Source organism: Bos grunniens, chromosome 14, assembly GCF_055505025.1.
Source record: "Bos grunniens cultivar Pamir isolate PY7600 chromosome 14, Bosgru_T2T1.0, whole genome shotgun sequence".
Classification (NCBI taxonomy): domain Eukaryota; kingdom Metazoa; phylum Chordata; class Mammalia; order Artiodactyla; family Bovidae; genus Bos; species Bos grunniens.
The window spans coordinates 59,926,757-59,949,350 of record NC_141178.1 but is presented as its reverse complement, the minus strand read 5'-3'; the positions used below and the strand labels follow the sequence as shown (position 1 = coordinate 59,949,350).

Below are 22,594 nucleotides of genomic sequence, written 5' to 3'. Positions count from 1 at the left end.
GAGAACGGTTGAGATCATTTCCTTTGTGTAAAAGTGGAAGGGAAGCAGACTCCGGAAGGTGTCCACTCTGGACAGCACAGTGTCAGCAGGTCCTGGGTGCTGTCCGCAGCTGGAATGCCAGCACTGCTCCAGCCTTGGCTGCCGGTTTCCTGACGCTCAAGGCCATCTTGCTGACTGTGCGATAGGGGGTCTGCTGTTCCATGAAGGTAGCTCACCTCCCTGCAGGCCCGTGAGCCTAGCGTGTGGACAGAGCGGAAAGGAAGGCCCCACCCCACCTTCAGGACCGTCTCTAGTCAACTCCCTGTCCTGCAGCGGGAGCTGCTGGGGCCACAGATTGGGGCGGCTGACAGGTCAGGAGGCTGCAGACTCGGCTTCTCTCTGCTCCCTGGCCGCCCCATGCCCTTCTCAGCTCCGAAGCACTGCCTGGAGCCTCTCGGGCTCTCACCAGTGTCTTTACTGTGAGCTAAGAAGAGGGCTGTCCCCTCTGCCTGGAACCTGCCCTCCAGCCTGCGGCTGGGCTCAGTAAACCTTTACCAAAGCATATGACACTAACCCGCTACTTCTGGGTCACGTTTCTGTGTTTACATCTAGCCTACCTCTTCCAGCTCTCAGAAGACTTTTCTCAAGTTCAGATCCATTGTTTTTCTGTTTTTCTGTTCAGCATCCTCCATGTTTCTGGAAATAGAATAAGTTAGAATTGTGTGTGTGTTCACCTGAGCCTAAGGGCATGTGCTCATCAAGACACCCTAAGTATTGTGGGAAATCACATGAAAGAAGGGGCTGGAGATTAGAGCACAGGACCTAAAAGGTTTAACTATGTCTTGACTTTCCTGGTAGCTTAGTGGTAGAGGGTCTGCCTGCAGTGCAGGAGAGGCAGAAGACACAGGGTTCAATCCCTGGGTCAGGAATATCCCCTGGAGAAGGAAATAGCAATCCATTCCAGTATGCTTGCCTGGGAAATCCCACAGGCAGAGAAGCCTGGTGGGCAACAGTCCATGGGATTGCGAGGAGAGTCAGATATGCCTGAGTGTGCACATGAACACACACACACACACACACACTGCTTATTGAAATACCCTTCGACACCCAGGGTGAAGTGCTGCCCATGCCACAAAGCTTTCTCCCCTTGTCCAATCAGAGGGGAGCTCGTCTCTGGAAAGTTCTCCAGCCTTTACTCAGACTTCCACATGGTGCTGACACCTGCCAGTGGCCACCATCCTTGTGAACCGTTTGCCTCACATGCTAGATGATAACCATCCTAAGAGCGGGGTCACACGCATTTGTTTTTATTCTTCAACATGGATTCTTACACCAAGTAGGGACTCAGCCAGTTGTAAAAGTGGAAGGAAGGAGGGAGTAGCAGGAAGAGAGGGAGGAACTAATGGAAAGCACAGTGGAATCCCAGGTTGGAAGAAACCTCACAGGTCACCTAATGAGTCCTCAGATGTGTCATTAAAAATTGTTTATGTATTCTTTGCTTTCAAACTAGTTCAGCCCATGTTGTTGTTGTTCAGTCACTCAGCCAGTGTCCAACTCTACAACCTCATGGAATGCAGAACCCCAGGTTTCTCTGTGCTTCACTACCTCCCAGAGTTTGCTCAGATTCATGTCCATTGAGTTGGTGATGGCATTCAGCCATCTCATGCTCTTTGGCCCCCTTCTCCTCCTGCCCTCAATCTTTCCCAGCATCAGGGTCTTTTCCAATGAGTTGGCTCTTTGCATCAGGTGACCAAAGTATTGGAGCTTCAACTTCAGCATCAGTCTTTCCAATGAGTATTCAGGATTGATTTCCTTTAGGATTGACTGGTTTGATTTCCTTGCAGAAGGGACTCTCAAGAGTCTTCTCCAGCACCACAGTTCAAAAGCATCAATTCTTCAGTGCTCAGCCCATGTACAAATGATTTCATTTTCCCTTTCTGGAAAAGAGGGGGGGAATAATGAATAACATGGATAAGAAAGGAGGTTAAAATTTTGATAAGGTACAGAAATATAAAATACTATTTTGTAGGGGAGAGAAAATAATAAAAATTATCATGAGACAGTGAGCAATCATTTAACTCTACTGATTTTTTTTTCCCCAAACGAGGCCACTGTTAATCATATCTTGCTATTCTGAGCATGTATTTGTGCTGCTGCTGGCTCCCGGGCTCTCTTTGTCAGTTTGAGCCAGTTCTTGGTACGAAAGTGACAAGTGGCGATGGTGGAAACTGACAGAATGGGGCACAGGCAGAAGTTCTGCTCATCTCTCGGATTGGCGTGGAGACAGCCTTCTTACAAGCTTTTATGTTCCTTCTGCCATTTCCCGTGTGAATGAGTGGTTGCCATATCCAAAATGTATCTCAGACACTATCTAATCTCTACCACTTTCTCACGCTCCCGCCCTACCCAAAACAGCCCACGTGTCTTAGGGCACACAGATTTCCATGGCTTGTTGACTTGAATCATAAAAGGCGAGAAAAATTTTGTTTGTGTCTCCTAGTTGTCCCAGTGAAAGGGAGTTCCCTGGTGATGGGAGCAGTGTTGAAGTGAGCTTCTGCTGTGGCTGCGTAATGGGTATGGTGTGCTTGGGCAAGCAAGCGCCTGCTGTTTGCTTTTAGTTCCACGCCTTTGACATCACGGTGCTCCCCTCCAGGCTCACTGCTCCAATACTCCCGTCTGTTCACTGACTTCGGGGGGATGTTCGAGTCCTGCTGTGAAACGTGGTTCTCGGTTCTCAACAACTGGCCTTGGCTAATTGCTCAGCTCCTTCTGCAGGAGTTGATGGGGTAGAAACTGAAGGATGGGCTAGAAAGGTGCCCAGGCAGGAAGATAGAAGCACATGCAGAAGGGAACACTCATGTCCTGCAAACAGTTCTCATCTAGTGACTAAAATCTGTCCTGTCCTGTTCACTAGAAATGATACATGAGGAAAGAGCTGATGGCTCTTTGTAAAAATACAACTATCTTTTTAAAAAATTCATAGAAATGATAGCCACTGAAGGGAATTAAGAGTTAACACTTTTGGGCTTCCTTGGTGGCTCAGTGATGAAGAATCTGCCTGCCAATGGAGGCATGGGTTCCCCACATGCCACGGAGCATCTAAGTCTGGGCGCCGCAACTACTGAGCCTGTGGTCTGGAGCCCGCGAGCTAGAACTATTGAAGCCCATGCATCCGAGACTCCATGCTCCACAACAAAATAAGCCACCGCAGTGAGAAGCTTGTGCACTGCAATTAGAGAGTAGCCCCTGCTTGCCACAACTAGAGAAAAGCCAGCAATGAAGACCCAGAACAGCCAAAAAGAAACTCTAAAAAAAAAAAAAATCACTAAAAAAAAACGAATAGTTTTGGTGATTTCAAGCCTTTAAGAATCTAAACCTGGAGCTGGCTAAGGGAGTTATTTTTAGTAGGCATCTAATGCTCAGAGGTCTCTGTGGCTTTCAGAGTCAGAGTTTGTTTTCCATCCAAGTACTAACCAGGCCCAACTCTGCTTAGCTTCAGAGCTTGTTTTAGTCCAGCAGTTTCTGAAGAAAAAAAAAAAAATCACAGTAGAGACTTCCCATAAGTGGACTACACAAGACTAGAGTATGATTTTTTAAAATATTAATTGGTCAGTCAGTAAACTCAGGTTTGGTTGCAAGGATGAGAAATTCATTAAAGCTCATTTTAGAAATGGCAATTTTGAAGGTACCTCTCATGGAACCCAGCTTCAGGAAATAAAGCTGGACTTGGTAAGCTGGAAAGCCAGCAGACAGCCAGTCATGCTCTCTGGATTGTCAAGGTGTCACTTCACTGAAAGCCTGCTGTCTTGTCTCTGGATGAGCTGCTTCTGGAATGTTCTTCTCACCCATCTCTTTGGGTTGCAGTCACCTTGGGTTCCGGAACACCAATCAGCCTTAACAGTATGGGCACTGTGATGCCTCCTGGGGCGGCATTCTCAGATCACCGTTTCTGTAACTGAGGTCAAAATATTTAGAGAGAACACCTGATGAACTAATCTGTCCTCCAATTGGCTAGGATGAGAGGCAGGTCATTTGGTATAAACCTTGCTCTCCAAGGGTTGTTTCTTCTGAAAAGAGGGGCCTGGGTGGGAGAGGGCCATCGCCTGAATTACATTGGCTCCATCACCAGCTATGTACAAGGTACTGTATTTGGCAATGAGAGAGTATAATAGTGTAATATACTTTAATAGCATATATATAGTATAAGTATATATATTTATAATATAATGTATAATATATATAATATATATGTAATATGTATATATGTAAAATATAATATATATAATGTATAATATAATATATACAGTGCATACTTATATAGGGCTTCTCAGGTGGCGCTAGTGGTAAAGATCCCACCTGCCAATGCTGGAGACACAAGAGATGGTGGGTTTGATTCCTGGGTTGGGGAGATCCCCTGGAGGAGGGCATGGCAACCCATTCCAGTATTCTTGCCTGGAGAATTCCATGGGCAGAGGAGCCTGGCGGGCTACAGTCCTTGGGGTCACAAAGAGTTGGACACCACTGAAGTTACTGAGCGAGTGAGTGAGCTTATATAGTGTATATAATATATACTCTAGTATATATTATAGTATAGCATATATAGTATAAGAATATAACAGCAACTCATACTTGCTGACCATTTATCACATGTTGGCACACATCAGATGATATACTTGAATATGTGTGTTTAATCCTGCATCCTTAATGGTGTAGGTATGATCATTATCTATAATTTACAAATGGGGAAACTGAGGCTTAGAGGTCAAGAATGTGGTTCACATGTCAGTGTGGGAGCCAGGCAGTCTGACTCCAGGTGGAATTCCAATGCACATGAAGCTGGCCTTGTCCTGGCCTATGAAGGAAGCTGTGGAGACAGTCATTTGGCTGCAAAGATGGATTCTCTCTGATGCCACGTGTGCATGCTCGGTCATGTCCAACACTTTGCAACCCCCTAGACTGTAGCCCCCACCCCGCCCCAGGCTCCTTTGTCCGTGGGATTCTCCAAGCAAGAATACTGGATGGATACCTAAGCCAAAACAAGAAAGATAGGATAACTAAAGCCTCAATAAATGCATAAAGTAAATGATATGTTGTTAGACTCTAGAGGAGGAAGAGAAAGAATACCGTGAGCTGAGGGTCAGAAGGAAAGCGGCCTCTCCCCGCCTTTGAAGGTGCAGAGAGGAGCGGTGCTGACAGCTGGGCAGCAGGTGTGTGTCCACAGGTCCCCTTCAGCCCCACCTGTTAGCATCCTCCAGTGATTTCAAGGCCACTGTGGTCAAGTCAGTCCCACAGCTTGGCCTCTGAATTCCTAAGCATTCTCAGATTGAAGGACTCCCTGACCCCAACTTAGTGACCCCCGGACAGAGCACCCCGCCATCCACCCTGCCGTGTGTTTCCCAGCAGCGCCTTGTGCCCCAGCCCTGTGGCATCTGCTCTGTATGTCTCGGCCACTACCACTCTCTCTCCCCGTGGTGCCGTCCCAACCTCTTGCTGCCCATCAGGCGTCTGCTCACTGACCAACTGTCAGCCCAGTCAGCACTTCTTTGCTGAAAGGTTTTTGTTCTTCATTCTTTGTACTTGCCAGTTCTGGCCACTCAGAGTCAGTCAGTCTCCCCTCTGGCTCCGGTAACACCTGTAAGCATCTCTCGCATCACCTGTGACTTTGCACAGTTACGTCTTTGCACATTGGTTTCTTCTTTGACACTGAGAACTCCTTCAGCTCAGGTGCCCCATCTCTCCTGTCCTTCTTGTATCTGCAGCACTCAGCAAGGAGCCTGGCACACAGAAGACTCTTTCTGAGTGTCTACTGCCTGGGAGGATGGATGGAAGAAGCGTGGCATAACTGTAACAGTGGTTCTTACGGGATAATAGTAATGTTTATGTACCGCTTAGTAAGACATCAGTGTGTCCGCCTCCCCACACCTTGAGGCAGGTGATCTCATCAAGGAAACTGAGCTCACAAGGCCAGAAAGTGGTGGAACTGGGTCTCTGAGCCTAGCCTTCTTCTGCACAAGCTGTTTCTAACTCGGAGGCTGGGCTGGTTTAGAGGGATGTGGCCAGGACCAGCTCCTACTCCCCACAGGCACATTTCCCAAGCGGGGATATTAGCCCTGAATTTTAAGGTAATGTGATTCTTTTTGGAGACGCTGAGGGAAAGCTACTAAAGGAAGCTATGTGAAAGCAAGACAGAGGCCCACCCTCAGGATGTACTGAAATGGTGGCACCTACCTTTCTGTGCCAGATACCCTTGGACCACAGGGCAGCCATCCTCTGGCCCCGCCAGGCTTCAGGCTCAGGGTTTTTGGCTGCTTTTGGCCCAGTCACAGCCCATCCTGAGCAGTGACCGTGGTGGGCGGTGGGCAGGACTGAGCCGCAGGTCTGCTGCTGCTACTGCTAAGTCGCTTCAGTCGTGTCTGACTCTGTGCGACCCCAGAGACGGCAGCCCACCAGGCTCCCCTGTCCCTGGGATTCTCCAGGCAAGAACACTGGAATGGGTTGCCATTTCCTTCTCCAATGCATGAAAGTGAAACGTGAAAGTGAAGTCGCTCAGTCGTGTCCGACTCTTAGCGACCCCATGGACTGCAGCTTACCAGGCTCCTCCGTCCATGGGATTTTCCAGGCAAGAGTACTGGAGTGGGCTGCCATTGCCTTCTCTGGAGCCGCAGGTCTAGCGGTGCTTTATTCTTCAAGCCACAGTGATGGTGTCATTTCCCACAGGTATGAGTAAATGGTAGATTGAACTGTGCTTGACTTTATAAAAAGCTCTTTCTATAGTTACCTTTTAACTTTCAACATCAATGCAGAATCAAACTCATTGTAAACATAGAGAAAAAATAATAATTTTATCTCCTTTCTGCTCTCTCTTTTTTCTTTCCCTCAGATGGCTTCCATTTATGTCTCAGGGCATAATCCATGCAGAGATTGACTTGGTCTTCAAGGTGAGGATCAATGACAGCTGCAGTAGAAGAAAGTACAAGCTGACTTTGGTACAACGGACATCAAGGACACTCCCAGGTGTCCCCAGAGCATTCCCTTCCACAGCTTATGTTTCACATCAAATTATACACAGAAGAGTGTGTAAGGTGTGTCTGGGCAATGCACAGGCACTCCTGTGAGTTAACAATCAACCCAAGGATTTGCTTCCATTTAAGAGTTAAAGTCACACATTTTTTTCCTATCACTTATAATGTCATTAAACAGATCTATTATTAACTGCACTTCACTTTTATTTTTGCAGAAATACAAATAAATCATCAACCTGAAATACAAGAAGCAAATGGCAAATGCTGTTGCCACTTTTTGTCTATTTAATCATCTGGAAATAATTTATTTCTGTTCCAAGATTACCTACCTCAAACAATTTTTAGTATATTCTGAGTTTAAACTATTGACTAAAAAACACTTAAAATGATTGTAGAAACAGGTATTAAGTCATGGTCTGATTTATAAACTAACAAAAGCCACATTAGCCACAGATGCTTTTTCCCTTCAATAATTTAAATATATGGGAAAATAATTATTTTTCAAAGGGTTAATTTCTATTAATTATACTCTTTTTTTTTACCACTAACTTTGCATACTGATTTCTCAGTTTTATTTTTAAGTCTTTTGAGTTTAGCTTTTTCTATTAGATCTTCTTCAAATCAACCTGTGATTGTTATTAACATGTTTACATTTTAAAGGTGATCCAAGTGGGGTCGGTAAATACATATTCCTTAATATGCATGTCAAGTCATCAAACCTCTATGTTTTCAAAAGTGTTTGTACTGTGTATGATAATTTGAAACTAGGCAGGGTTTAATGCTGACATTGTTGTATTCATGAAATCCTATATTGACCAGGATGGCCACTGAGATGAAGACATGACATTCAAGCTGATAATTATCTTTATTAATATTAGAAACTTCATTTTGGCTTATATTTTACTTTTTGTTTTTTAGTTATTTACAGAGGAAAGGCTTTATGTGTATTAATATAAACAGAATTTTACTAATGTACTGAAATCTTTTAGTAATTTTAAGGAGTCTTAAAAGGTTTGTGTCTTACAATAAACCTTTAAGCAATAAAGCTTGGAATGACATTCTAAGTGAAAAATTATCCATTAATTCCAGAACTTGGCAAGGCATATAAGAATAATAAAAGCTAATAGTTTTAAGCTGAAGACCTCAATTAAGGATGAAAATGTTGGAATTCTTTTGTTAATAATATTAGCCATGTAACCAATATTGTTTTTATTGTTCAGTTGCTAAATCATGTCTGACTCTTTGCGACCCCGTGGACTGCAGCATGCCAGACTCCTCTGTCCTCCACCATCTCCTGGAGTGAGCTCAAACTCATGTCCATTGAATTGGTGATGCAATCTAACCATCTCATCCTCTGCTGCCTGCTTTTCCTCTTGCCCTCAGTTTTTCCCAACATCAGTATCTTTTCCAATGCACTGACTCCTCCCATCAGGTGTCCAAAGTATCAATATAAGTGATACCAAATATAGTGAAGTTACATTATATAGTAATGGTGGTTACCTAGGAGTTTGGTAGATAGAGTTTATCAGTGTAATTTTGATTAAAATAAACTATTGTAAGATTTTTTTGGGTTATTATTTCAGTGGTTTCCATTTATTCTTCTGGCCTCATTAAAATGTCTTTGTTTTTTTATAACACAAATGTGGATTAATAACAGACCTTAGTTTGTGAGACACCTTAATTATTTGTGAATGATCTTCTTTTATTTTATTTCATTTTTAAATTCTGAAGAATATTAAAGAATTTGATCTTTAATATGCCTTGGGTTACCAAAAGTGGGGTCCCTGCTCCATTTCAATATAATTCTTAGAAATTCATTAATAGACTTAGAGTTATATGAATAAGCTAATTTATGGTATGAAAAGACCTTGAGAAGTTAAGTAGCCTAATCTGACGAGGCAGGGCTACGTTGTGGTTAAGTGTTGAGGAGCAAACTCAACAATGAGTCTTGGATTTTGAAAGCATATGAGGCACATTTATGTAATTCATGCCTTTTTATGCTGCTGCAGTAGGAAGAAAGTAGACGAAGAAGCTATTTCAGTGTGATAGTAGCAGGAAAGTAAAACGAGGGATCAGCTGAGTTAAGCTCGTTTTGGGGTGATTAATAATAAATATGATGATGTACCATCACTAACTCTGTGCCACATTTAGTAAACTCCCACAATTACCTAAAGACATGTCTCCCAAGCCTAGACAGCTTATAAATGCAAATATTTATAATTCTATAGGTGAAATCATTGCCATGGCAAAATTGCGTTTCTGAGTTAGATTGGACTAGGTCATGAGATCAGAGAAGGCAATGGCAACCCACTCCAGTACTCTTGCCTGGAAAATCCCATGGACAGAGGAGCCTGGTAAGCTGCAGTCCATGGGGTCGCTAAGAGTCGGATATGACTGAACGACTTCACTTTCACTTTTCACTTTCCTGCATTGGAGAAGGAAATGGCAACCCACTCCACTGTTCTTGCCTGGAGAATCCCAGGGACAGGGAGCCTGGTGGGCTGCCGTCTCTGGGGTCGCACAGAGTCGGACACGACTGAAGCGACTTAGCAGCAGCAGCAGGTCCTGAGATAATATCTTTAATGTACTTTGCTGGATTGACTTTTCTAACTTGTCAATGCCTTCTGGGTACCTCTTATAGCTAACCACTATACTAAACCCTCTTGTTAATGCCAATAAATTTATATCTATTCTGCAATAATAAATACATTTGGTGGTGATGGTCTAGTCACTAAATTGTGTCTGACTCTTTGTGAACCCATGAACTGTAGCCTGCTAGGCTCCTCTATCCAGGGGATTCTCCAGGCAAGAATACTGGAGTGGGTTGCCATTCCCTCTTCCAGGGAATCTTCCCAACCCAGGGATCAAACCTGTGTCTCCTGCATTGCAGGCAGTGTCTTTACCAACTAAACCACCAGGGAAGCTCATCAGTTCAGTTCATTCAGTCGCCCAGTCATGTCTGACTCTTTGTGACCCCATGAATTGCAGCATGCCAGGCCTCCCTGTCCATCACAAACTCCCAGAGTTCACTCAAACTCATGTCCATTGAGTCAGTGATGCCATCCAGCCATCTCATCCTCTGTCATCCCCTTCTCCTCCTGCCCCCAATCCCTCCTAGCATCAGGGTCTTTTCCAATGAGGTGGCCAAAGTATTGGAGTTTCAGCTTCAGCATCAGTCCTTCCAATGAACACCCAGGATTGATCTCCTTTAGGATGGACTGGTTGGATCTCCTTGCAGTCCGAGGGACTCTCAAGAGTGTTCTCCAACACCACAGTTCAAAAGCATCAATTCTTCGGTGCTCAGCTTTCTTCACAGTCCAACTCTCATATCCATACATGACCACTGGAAAAACCATAGCCTTGACTAGACGGACCTTTGTTGGCAAAGTAATGTCTCTGCTTTTTAATATGTTATTTAGGTTGGTCATAACTTTCCTTCCAAGGAGTAAGCGTCAAGATTGCCGGGAGAAATATCAATAACCTCAAATATGCAGATGACACGACCCTTATGGCAGAAAGTGAAGAGGAACTAAAAAGTGATGAAAGTGAAAGAGGAGAGTGAAAAAGTTGGCTTAAAGCTCAACATTTAGAAAACGAAGATCATGGCATCTGGTCCCATCACTTTATGGCAAATAGATGGGGAAACAGTGGAAACAGTGTCAGACTTTATTTTTTAGGGCTCCAGAATCACTGCAGATAGTGATTGCAGCCATGAAGTTAAAAGTCTCTTACTCCTTGGAAGGGAAGCTCATAAATATATTTAAATTATTAATAATTCCATTTCTAATAAGTCTTCTCAAGATACTATTGAATGTTCTGAAGAAACAGTCATATCACGTGTGAATAGTCATCACCTTTTCTTGCCCTAACATGCTGTCTAGGTCTCTGGTACAATGTGGAGAAGCAGTAAAGGTAGCATTAGTAGTGAACACGTGTAGGATGTGCTGTGCTGGGGCTTTGTGATTCAATCTACATTTATGTAATCCTTACAATAACGCATGGGATCCATGGTATCACTGTTCCATTTTACAGGTGATGAAGCTAAAGAACAGAGAAGTGGTTTTTTTTTTTTTTTTTGCTTTTAACTTGCCTAAAGTCACACATGGGGAAGGCAATGGCACCCACTCCAGTACTCTTGCCTGGAAAATCCCATGGACGGAGGAGCCTGGTGGGCTGCAGTCCATGGGGTTGCTGAGGGTCAGACACGACTGAGCGACTTCACTTTCACTTTTCACTTTCATGCATTGGAGAAGGTAATGGCAACCCACTCCAGTGTTCTTGCCAGGAGAATCCCAGGGATGGGGAAGCCTGATGGGCTGCCGTCTCTGGGGTCACACAGAGTCGGACACGACTGAAGTGACTCAGCTTAGCTTAGCTTAAAGTCACACAGATGGCAAGTAGCAAATTTAGGATTTGAATCCAAATGATTCGACTCCATAGTCTGTACTGTTCTTATTTAATGAAACTTTTTCTGACATCCCCTAGACACTAAGAATGTGTGTGTTTATGTGTGTATATATCATCTGTATCTTTGGATTTATTTTGTTGTATTATTTTTCTAACTTATTAGGCCATATTTTTGGATCTTTAGCTTTCAACCTTATTTCAGACCTAAGTGAAAGGATGTTTTTAACTGTCAGATAAGATTATTATTTTTGCTGTTATTATCTATAGTAATCTCTTTCCACCTAGAACTTTCATGGACATAAATCATGTTTCTGCTGAGCTTCCTTTGCTGACAGTTATTTGCTGGCCAACATTTCACTGAGGGTGCAGCACCTTTGCCCTCATTTCCAAAAGTCTCAAGCCCGGCTCCCACCCCTTGGGAGCCCAACACTTGGCCCAGTGTTGGGGGTGTTCGCAACACTTGGGGGTGTTGGCACCCCCACAACAACTCAGCTGTCTTGAGCGTGACTGCTCATCACTCAGTTTCTGCTGATGACTCCTTTTATTGTTACTATTATCTGGCATTAGGGGATTTTTTTTCTTAACTTTCTTGGGAATGAAATAATGTACTAAAAAGTTTGGGGCTTTGAGCTTTTTGTGTATTCATTTTTGTCTTTGCAATTTATTTGGAATATAGTGGTGTTATGGTTCCCAGGTGGCTCAGTTGTAAAGAACCCACCTGCCATCACAGGAGAGCAGGTTTGATCCCTGTATTGGGAAGATCCCCTAGAGAAGGGCATGGCAACCCACTCCAGTATTCTTGCCTGGGAAATCCCATGGACAGAGGAGCCTGTTCTGATGAGGCAGAAATGCCACTGATGAGAAGCTGGAATCCGGGCAGAGGTTGGTCACAAGAAACCTGGGCACCTGACAGGAGCATGCATTTACCTGTGATGCCATCTTACCTGCCAGCGACCCAGGTGTGAGGTGGAGCTGAATACACTCAGAGAGGAGCAGGGGACTCATGCTCAGCTTCACCAGAGAACAGTTGTCCTGCCTGAACAGGGACCTGTAACAGGTTCTGGCATACAGAGGAGCTGCTGAGCATCTTGGTTAATCGTGCAGATTCTACACCTTGATGACACCACTTACCTGCTGCATGGCTTGGGGAAATTAGTGTATTTCTCTGTGCCTGGTTCTTATAAAATGGAGATGATAATAGAAACGATGGGGTCTCGTGAGGATTACGTCAAATCATATCCATAAAGCACCTACATAGACCCTGCTGCATCTTATATACCCAGTAGATGCTCTTTTTTTTTAAATGGCCTTTATTTATTTGTGGCTGTGCTGGGTGTTTGTTTCTGTATGTGGGCTTTCTCTAGTTGCAGTGAGCAGGGGCTACTCCTTTCTTGCAGAGCTTGGGCTCTAGAGCATCAGCTCAGTAGTTGTGGCCCCCGAGCTTTGTTGCCCCATGGCATGTGGAATCTTCCCAGACCAGGAATCAAAACTATGTCCCTTGCATTGGCAGGTGGACTATTAACCACTGGACCACCAGGCAAGTCCTAGATGCTCATTTTCAAACTCTTCTTTCCCTGGTGATGAGATGCATCATGGATCTAGAGCATCTGGCAGCAGCCCCGCTGGACCAGCAGTGGGGCTCGAGCTGAAGTGGGCTGCACAGCGGTCCCCTGCCTCCAGGGCTGTGTGAACCAGGGTGCCCTTCACCACAGCAATACACAGCGAGCAGAAGCAGACAAATGACAAAAGGTACACACCAAACCAATATCAGGATGAAATCCATAATAGATTCCTTGCTGATGGTGTTCTATGGTTGTTTTCCGGACTTAAAGTGGAGAAAACAAAGCATTGTTTGAAACCATTTTATTCTAGGAAGCATAACTGTTTCTAATTCAGAATCAAATTTATCTGAACTCCTGTGCTAGTCAGCACGGAATTTCTCTATTGCTCTACGTGTATAATAGGATTAATGATATTTGTCTCTTGGAAGAATAAAAATATTTGTAAAGTACTTAAAAATTTCAAAAAAATCCTCATGATCCTCTTATGAGGTTGTATTTTGAAGGACTTGTTAGCTTGTATGCATAGAATTATTTGGAGATAAAATTAATCAAAATTAGAATAAAGTAATAATTTGTCTTGTTTACAGTATCTCTGCCAATCTCATTGAACTATATTTACACACCCTTCAAAATTTGGGTCATACAAGGTCAGAATTGTTTCTATTATCTTTGTGCTAACAACAAGACCAATTATGAGGTAAATAAGAATGTCCTTGTCCTTTGTACAAAAAAACGACACTAATGACATATCATCAGAAAGACTTGTTCTTTGTTAATTGAGAAATGTTATTATATTGTGCTGAAGCATTCTTAATAATACCTTGAATGTCCTTCCTCATCTATGAGTTCTTTATTTTTCAAAATACTTCTTAATGGATCCCCAAATGTTGTATGAATCTTTCACTCTTTTTTTTTTTTTTTCCTGAGAGGCTGACCTGTGCCGTGTGTTGTACTAAACTTTGGGTACACAGGGTCATTTAAGATAGAACTGTGCCCTTCAGGGGTCGGGACGCCCAGAGAGGTGGCTTTATTTATACGTCTAAGGGCTGAAGTGTGCCCCGAGTCCAGGAGAGGCAGAGAGAGAAGGTTCATTCTCGTGACAGGCAAGGGCGTCTGGAAATGCCCGTTAGAGGGGGCGACCTCTGTGCTGAGCCCGGAGTCAAAGATGTTCACCAGGTGGGGGAGGAGAAAAGGTGAAGGAGGGACATCGTGCCCGAGCCTGGAGGTGGAAAGTGCCCTATGGACAGCTGCGGGGTGGAGCAAAGAGCAGCGGTCCTGTGAGAGGGGCCCTGGACTTCTGGAGTGCTTTGTGCAGCTGCCGCAGGCTTGGGTGTCAGTGTCATGAACAGAGTTGAGTTAAGCATCTGAAAGACTGCCGATCTATGACAGTAAGGTTAAAACACCGCCGTGGAAGTAAAGATGGAGAGAATCTGGTTTATTCTTGCTTCTCTGAAGGAGCCAAGGGATTGTGAGTGGAAGGAATTCTTGGATTCACCAGCTCGAGTCTGGGGGACCCTCCTGTGGGGGCTTTGGGAGAGGGTAGATTTGGTCAACTTTAGGGCCCGCAGTTTCCTGTATCCCTCCTACTTGACACTCGCCCTCCACCAGGTAGCTCTGCACACGTCTCTTGCGTGGTGGCACTTGTCTTCGTAGACTGACCCGCCTTCCGCGGACCGTAACCAGGCAGGTGGAGGTGCATCCGCGCAAGCGCACTGGGTTTTGTTCCGCTCACCGCATTTCCTGTGGTTCTCGGGGACCAGTCAGAGGCATGTGCTGCTGTGTGTGTGTCATCAGGCCTAGCATGCAGGTCCCACAGTTTCTACTGTGCTTTGTGTGACTCCATGGCAGGCAGCTTGAAGAGTTTTTCTCTCAATATGTGAACAAACAAGTACTTGCTAAGAGCTTAATTTACATGCATCCTCCCCACCTTTCTCTGAGTATTCATTCAGTGAATAGTTGCCAAGTAACTGCTAACGTGTCTAGACAAAAATGTTTCTATATTCCACCACAAGGGCAATTTTCTGAGCCGCAAAGTCAAGTGCATGAACCCCTGTAACAGAATGCACAGAAGAAGGTAAAAAGATGAAAGGCTCATATCTAAGGAGGGGCCTTGAACTCCACCAGCTCCAGGCACTTTGTTCATCAAAATAACTCACTCATGCCTTCCTGAAAATACATCTCCAAATAGTAAGAAAATTTGGAAAGGAAAAGTTAACAGCAGGCCTGCAATCTACTTTTTTTCCCCTTAACCTGGAAAATGAAAGAGACGCCCCAGTTAAACCCCTGCCTCCATGCTAACAATTAGACCTCCTGGAAAAAAAAAAAAAAACCCACAAATAGTGTTTATAAGTAGAAGCAGATAATCGAGAGCTGCTGTCTGTGAAATGCTCTCAATAGCTCTTCCAGGTTTCTGTGTGCAAGAAACCACCCCGAAGCTTAGTGGCTCAAAACAGAGATTTACTGTTACTTTTTACCTTTCAGTAGGTTCATATGGCTCAGCCAGATGAACTTCTGAACCTCTCCTGAGATTGTAGTCCAAAAGTTCTGCAGGGTGTGTGTCTGAGGGGGCAGCAAGCTGACTTCCCCGGTGACTCACCCATGCTGCCAACTCCTGGGACTGCATGTTTACCTGGGGTTACATACCTACCTGTGACCTTACTGTGTACCTCCTGGGGGCCCCGAAGGAGTGTTCTAATAGACCCAGGCTGTCTTAGACTCGGAAGTCCTAGAATGTCACTCTTGCTGCACTATATTGACCAAGGGCAACCCAGCCTCAAGTCTTCCCTGGTGGCTCAGTAGTAAAGAACCTGCCTGCCCATGCAGGAGATGCAGTTTCCATCCCTGGGTAGGGAAGATCCCCTGGAGAAGGGAATGGCAACCCACTCCAGTATTCTTGGCTGGGGAATCCCATGGACAGAGGATTCCCATGGACAGACTCTAGCAGGCTACAGTCCATGGGGTCCAAAGAGTAGGACACAACTTATCGAATAAACAACAACCCAGACCCAAGGGGAGGGGGAGATAGACTTTACCTTTTTATAGAGCAGTACACAGTCACACAGCAAAAGAGCAAGTGTCAGGAGTCATCAGCGAGGGCTTCTCTAAGTAATGCAGCCTGATGCAGCAGCACAGTCTGGTTTGTCCAGGCTGCCTATGGTAAGTCACCTGGGATTTTGGATCAGGGCATAATTGAAACTATTACTCGAGCTGGGAAATCAGTGGGGTGTAATAGCTCTGCATGCCTTGTTTATAACTGGCCTGTTCAATCTGAACCAGCATACATCCTAATGCAGTTGGAGAGGACATTTTTGGGTTGTATTGGTCACTTGGGCAGGGGCCAGCAAACTTCTATGATAAAAGGCCGAATAATGTGCATCTTGGGTTTTGTAAACCGTGTGGTCTCCGTGGCAACAACTCTACCATTGCAATACAAGAGTACCCAATGGACAATCCATAGAGAAATGAGGTGCTGTATTCCAGGGGCATGTTAATTACAAAAACAGGTGGCAGGCTGGACCATAATTAGCAAACCCTGGTCTATGATCTTTCCAAAGGAAGAACACTTGACTTGTGGTTTGCTGGTGAATCACGAGTACTCTGGTATTAGGTGAGATCTATAGAGGATGAGATGGTTGGATGGCATCATTGACTCAATGGATATGAGTTTGAACAAATTCCAAGAGATGGTGAAGGACAAGGAAGCCTGATGTACTGCAGTCCATGGGGTCAATAAGAGTCAGATGTGACTGAACAACAACAAAATAAATTCTGTTGAGTATAACTTATTAATTTGATTCACATAGTCTCTTAGGGCCTTTTGAGCATCCATCACAAGGCTTGTACATAATATGGAGACAATATCCGTAGCTGGTTAGCAAGTATTCAGTTCAGTTCAGTTGCTCAGTCATGTCCTGCTCTGTGTGACCCTATGGACTGCAGCATACCAGGCTTTCCTGTCCATCACCAACTCCCAGAGCTTGCTCAAACTCATGTCCATCAAGTCAATGATGCCATCCAGCCATCTCATCCTCTGTCATCCCCTTCTCCTCCTGCCTTCAATTTTCCAAGCATCAGGGTCTTTTCAAATGAGTCAGCTCTTCGCATCAGGTGGCTGAAGTATTGGAGGTTCAGCTTCAACATCAGTCCTTCCAATGAATATTCATGGCTGATTTCCTTTAAGATTGACTCATTTGATCTCTTTGAAGTTCAAGGGACTCTCAAGAGTTTTCTCCAACACCACAATTCAAAAGCATCAATTCTTCAGTGCTCAGTTTTCTTTATGGTCCAACGCTCGTCCATACATGACTACTAGAAAAACCATAGCTTTGATTAGGTGGACTTTTGTTGGCAAAGTAATGTCTCTGCTTTTTAATATGCTGTCTAGGTTGGTCATAGCTTGTCTTCCAAGGAGCAAACATCTTTTTATTTCATGGCTGCAGTCACCATCAGCAGTGATTTTGGAGGCCCCCCAAAATAAAGTCTGTCACTGTTTCCATTGTTTCCCCATCTATTTGCCATGAAGTGATGGGACCAGATGCCATGATGCCTTAGTCTCTTGAATGTTGAATTTTAAGCCAGCTTTTTCAATCTCCTCTTTCATGTCATTGAGAGGCTCTTCAATTCCTCTTCTCTTTCTGCCATAAGGGTGGTGTCATGTGCATATCTGAGGTTACTGATATTTCTCCCTGTAATCTTGATTCCAGCTTGTGCTTCATCCAGCCTGATATTTCACATGATGTACTCTGCATATAAGTTAAATAAGCACGATGACAATATACAGCCTTCATGTACTCCTTTCCCAATTTGGAACCAGTCTGTTGTTTCAGCCTTGTCTAACTCAATGAAACTATGAGCCATGCCATGTAGGACCACCAAAGACGGATGAGTCATGGTGGAGAGTTCTGACAAAATGTGGTCCACTGGAGAAGGGAATGGCAAACCACTTCAGTATTCTTGCCTTGAGAACCCCAAGAAAAGGCAAAAAGATAGGACACTGAAAGATGAACTCCCCAGGTTAGTAGGTGCCCAATATACTACTGAAGAAGAGTGGAGAAGTAACTCCAGAAAGAATGAAGAGACGGAGCCAAAGCAAAAACAGTGCCCAGCTGTGGATGTGACTAGTGATGGAAGTAAAGCCCAATGTTGTAAAGAACAATACTGAATAGGAACCTGAAATGCTAGGTCCATGAATCAAGGTAAATTGAAAGTAGCAAGTATTACTTAATTCCAATTGTTGACATAGCTTCCTATCCTGAGGTTCAAGTTCTTCTAGTTCAGTCATATCTCTACTTATTGCCTTTAGCTGCATAAAAATGTCAAACAACAGAGCATCTACTTCTCATTGTTAAAGTAAAAGATCCTGTTAAACTTTACATTCTTATTGACAACAAATCTAAGTTTATTGTGGGTGACTGAGAGATCCTAGAGTATATCTAGACCACTTAAAATTTTATTTTTAAGATTTTATTTAATTATTTATTTTTGGTTATGCTGAGGCTTCGTTGCTGCACAAGGGGTTTCTCTGCTTGCGGGGAGCTACTCTCTAGTTATGCTGAGGCTTCGTTGCTGCACAAGAGGTTTCTCTACTTGCGGGGAGCTACTCTCCAGTTGTGGGTACGTGGGCTTCTCATCATGGTGACTTCTCCTGTTGCTAAACATTTTTAACATGAAAGAAAAATAAGCCTCCTAGGATGTAGACTCCAAGAAAATTTTCTTTTTTTCTGTAGTAGGATTTTGTACCCTCCCAAAGATGTGGGTTTGGGTGAACTCCAGGAGTTGGTGATGGACAGGGAGGCCTGGCATGCTGCAGTTCATGGGGTCACAAAGAGTCGGACATGACTGAGTGACTGAATTGAACTGAACTGAAATTTAAGGTTGAAAGCTAAGGGGAGAAAATAAAATGGGACAGTCTGAGGTAGTTTATTGGCAATTGCATTTTTTAAAGCCTCTCATAACACTAGTAAATATAAGATAAATATTTAGATTTCAATTACATGAAAGTCTCTTTCTTCCTCTGAGTTAACAGAAATGATTTCTAAAGGGGTTAATGGATGATAGTATTTTATTGGTATGATTCCTTGGTTGAATAAATAGCAGCTATAAGGAAAAAAAAAGAAAAGAGAAACTTGTATAGATAGAATATCTGAACTCATGTTATTTTGATTATTTTAATTTTTTTTTGGTGAAAAAAGTTACACAAATTACAGAAAAAAACTTGTAACTGTGACACATATAAACAACACAAAAACTATAAACATTTTTTTAGATCTGATAAAAATAAACTGTTTCTCAGGACAGTGGAACTTTTCAATATAGACTTAAAGTGTTCCTCTAAGTTATTTTCTATGAAATTTCCAATTTTGTATTTTAGCTGCTGAGACATTGTTAGAGAAGTTAAACAATCATAGTTTAGAAGTATACTATGGAAATATTGGAAAATACTTTTGTCCAGTGGTAGAAAAGAAAATCAAGCCCAGGAAAACTTTGAAACCAATGAAAACCACCATATTAGACATTTCATTAGTAACTATCCCTTTAAAGCTCCCATCCTGGTGACAGGCTAATTCCAAAAGGGGAGAGCACAAGAGAATTATATAAATCTGTGGCTCCTTGTTCTTTATCTCTATTTTAGTAAACAAGATGTGCCAGCCGATGTGCATACCCATCCCTGACCTTCTCCTGTGAAAGCAGGATGCTAAGACACAGGGCAGGTCCAGGAGGCAGGGAAGGAGATAAGAATTAGGTGGTTAAGATACAAATTCAAGGAAGGGGTTCTTTAACTTCTTGAACTATTCATCAAAGCTCAGGTGGAAACCTTTCTGTAACAATTGATATCAAGGCTTCCTGGTGGTCCAGTGCTTAAGACTCTGCCTTCCAATGCACAAGGTGTGGGTTCGATCCCTGATCAGAAAGCTAGGATCCCAATGCCTCGGGGCCAAAAAAGCAAAACATAAAACAGAAGCAATATAGTGACAAGTTTAATAAAGACTTTAAAAATAGCCCACATTAAAAAAATTAGAAAGAATTAATATCGTGATAGGATCCTCAATGGAATTACAGTTTGAAATGTACATGTTTTCTGTTTTCCGCATGAAGTGCAGCTCCTCAGAGCCTACTTGCCACAGGAGAAATGGGCCCGAGGGCTCCTCTCTCACTTCTGCACTCCTTGGCATTTTGGCACCAAAGCTTAAACTCTATCTTTGTCATCAAAGATAACAACAAAGACGTTGCTAATAACTCAGGTGTCCAGAGTGGTGATGGCTCTTAATTCCATCTTGAAAATGTGAAAAATACCCACAAGGCAGGGTGTGTTTATGGAGCTTTTGGAAATAGCAGCAAAAACATCTTTAAATTGCCCCTGAGATGATGGGATGGTTGTTGATGAGTTACAGACTCCCAGCCGACAGGACTTCATCCTCTGTTACGCTTGACCGCCTGGTGTGGGCTCGGCATCAGAGAGCTTCACTGCTGCGGGGTTGATGGTGCAGTTGTCAACAGTGCACAAAATGATCCCATAAACCATTTTGGTTTGTCTTTCCAACTAAGCAATCCCAGAACAAGCTGTAGATCTTTTAAAAAGATGTTCTCTGTCATGCTCCGCTCCCTCAGCTCTCCTGTGCTCCCAGCATGAGGGCGGGGAGCTCACTCACCCACTATTGCAAATGCACCTTCTTGTCATCCCCCTCTCCCAAGCCCAGCTTCCTTTACTAGGTCCTACAAATAACATTCCAACCCTTAGGGGACTCCAGGATTCTTTCTTGAAAACATTTTAGCTCTTTTGACTTTGTTTTTCATCTTCTGCATTCTCACTATGATTCTGCTAGGATCTCCAAACTCTGTTACTAGTTCTGGCTTGAAAGGGTGACTCCTAGTGCAGAAAAGGCTTCGCACTGAGTTGTGAGTATGTCTGTCATCCATCCCCACCCAAAGATTTGATAGTGATGCCTAACTATTTAGGCACTCCTCAGTCTTCCAGCCAAGCACCTAGTATTAAATCCCTTCAAAATGTCTCTAGGCTTGAAAAGCACACTGCATATTTGCCTTGTCATTAAAATGCTGTGCTGTGCTGTGCATGCTTGCTGTCATGTCTGACTCTTTGCAACCCCATGGACTGTAGCCTGCCAGGCTCCTCTGTCCATGGCATTCTCCAGGCAAGAATACTGGAGTGGGTTGCCATTTCCTGCTCCAGGGAATCTTCACTACCCAGGGATTGAAGCTACATCTCTTGCATCTCCCACATTGGCAGGTAGATTCTTTACTGCTGAGCCACCTAGGAAGCCACCTAGGAAGCTCATTAAAAACCCAAAACCTGTGGGACACAGTAAAAGCAGTCCTAAGGGGAAAGTTCATAGCAATACAGGCACACCTCAAGAAACAAGAAAAAAGTCAAATAAATAACCTAACTCTACACCTCAAACAACTAGAAAAGGAAGAAATGAAGAACCCCAGGGATAGTAGAAGGAAAGAAATCTTAAAAATTAGAGCAGAAATAAATGCAAAAGAAACAAAAGAGACCATAGCAAAAATCAACAAAGCCAAAAGCTGGTTCTTTGAAAGGATAAATAAAATTGACAAACCATTAGCCAGACTCATCAAGAAACAAAGGGAGAAAAATCAAATCAATAAAATTAGAAATGACAGTGGAGAGATCACAACAGACAACATAGAAATACAAAGGATCATAAGAGACTATTATCAACAATTATATGCCAATAAAATGGACAACGAGGAAGAAATGGACAAATTCTTAGAAAAGTACAACTTTCCAAAACTCGACCAGGAAGAAATAGAAAACCTTAACAGACCCATCACAAGCATGGAAATTGAAACTGTAATCAAAAATCTTCCAGCAAACAAAAGCCCAGGTCCAGACGGCTTCACAGCTGAATTCTACCAAAAATTTAGAGAAGAGCTAACACCTATCCTGCTCAAACTCTTCCAGAAAATTGCAGAGGAAGGTAAACTTCCAAACTCATTCTATGAGGCCACCATCACCCTAATACCAAAACCTGACAAAGATGCCACAAAAAAAGAAAACTATAGGCCAATATCACTGATGAACATAGATGCAAAAATCCTAAACAAAATTCTAGCAATCAGAATCCAACAACACATTAAAAAGATCATACACCATGACCAAGTGGGCTTTATCCCAGGGATGCAAGGATTCTTCAATATCCGCAAATCAATCAATGTAATACACCACATTAACAAATTGAAAAACAAAAGCCATATGATTATCTCAATAGATGCAGAGAAAGCCTTTGACAAAATTCAACACCCATTTATGATAAAAACTCTCCAGAAAGCAGGAATAGAAGGAACATACCTCAACATAATAAAAGCTATATATGACAAACCCACAGCAAACATTATCCTCAATGGTGAAAAATTGAAAGCATTTCCTCTAAAGTCAGGAACAAAACAAGGGTGCCCACTTTCACCATTACTATTCAACATAGTTTTGGAAGTTTTGGCTACAGCAATCAGAGCAGAAAAAGAAATAAAAGGAATCCAAATTGGAAAAGAAGAAGTAAAACTCTCACTATTTGCAGATGACATGATCCTCTACATAGAAAACCCTAAAGACTCCACCAGAAAATTACTAGAACTAATCAATGATTA

At 43.3% G+C, this 22,594-nt stretch overlaps 1 protein-coding gene across 2 annotated transcripts in view; it reads left to right on the top strand.

Annotated features, from left to right (window-relative positions):
* The window catches only part of RP1 (RP1 axonemal microtubule associated), a 149,041-nt gene extending 140,463 nt beyond the window's left edge, over positions 1-8,578 (top strand). The window contains exons 18-19 of one of the 2 annotated variants that reach the window (XM_086335466.1): positions 6,860-6,917; positions 8,222-8,578. In XM_086335466.1, the coding sequence (XP_086191592.1) occupies positions 6,860-6,888 (29 nt within the window). In that variant the 3' untranslated portion in view covers positions 6,889-6,917; positions 8,222-8,578. Of the gene's footprint in view, positions 1-6,859; positions 7,264-8,221 lie in introns of those variants that run through there. The other variant, XM_086335465.1, reaches the window with a different exon arrangement.
* The last annotated feature ends 14,016 nt before the right edge of the window (positions 8,579-22,594 follow it).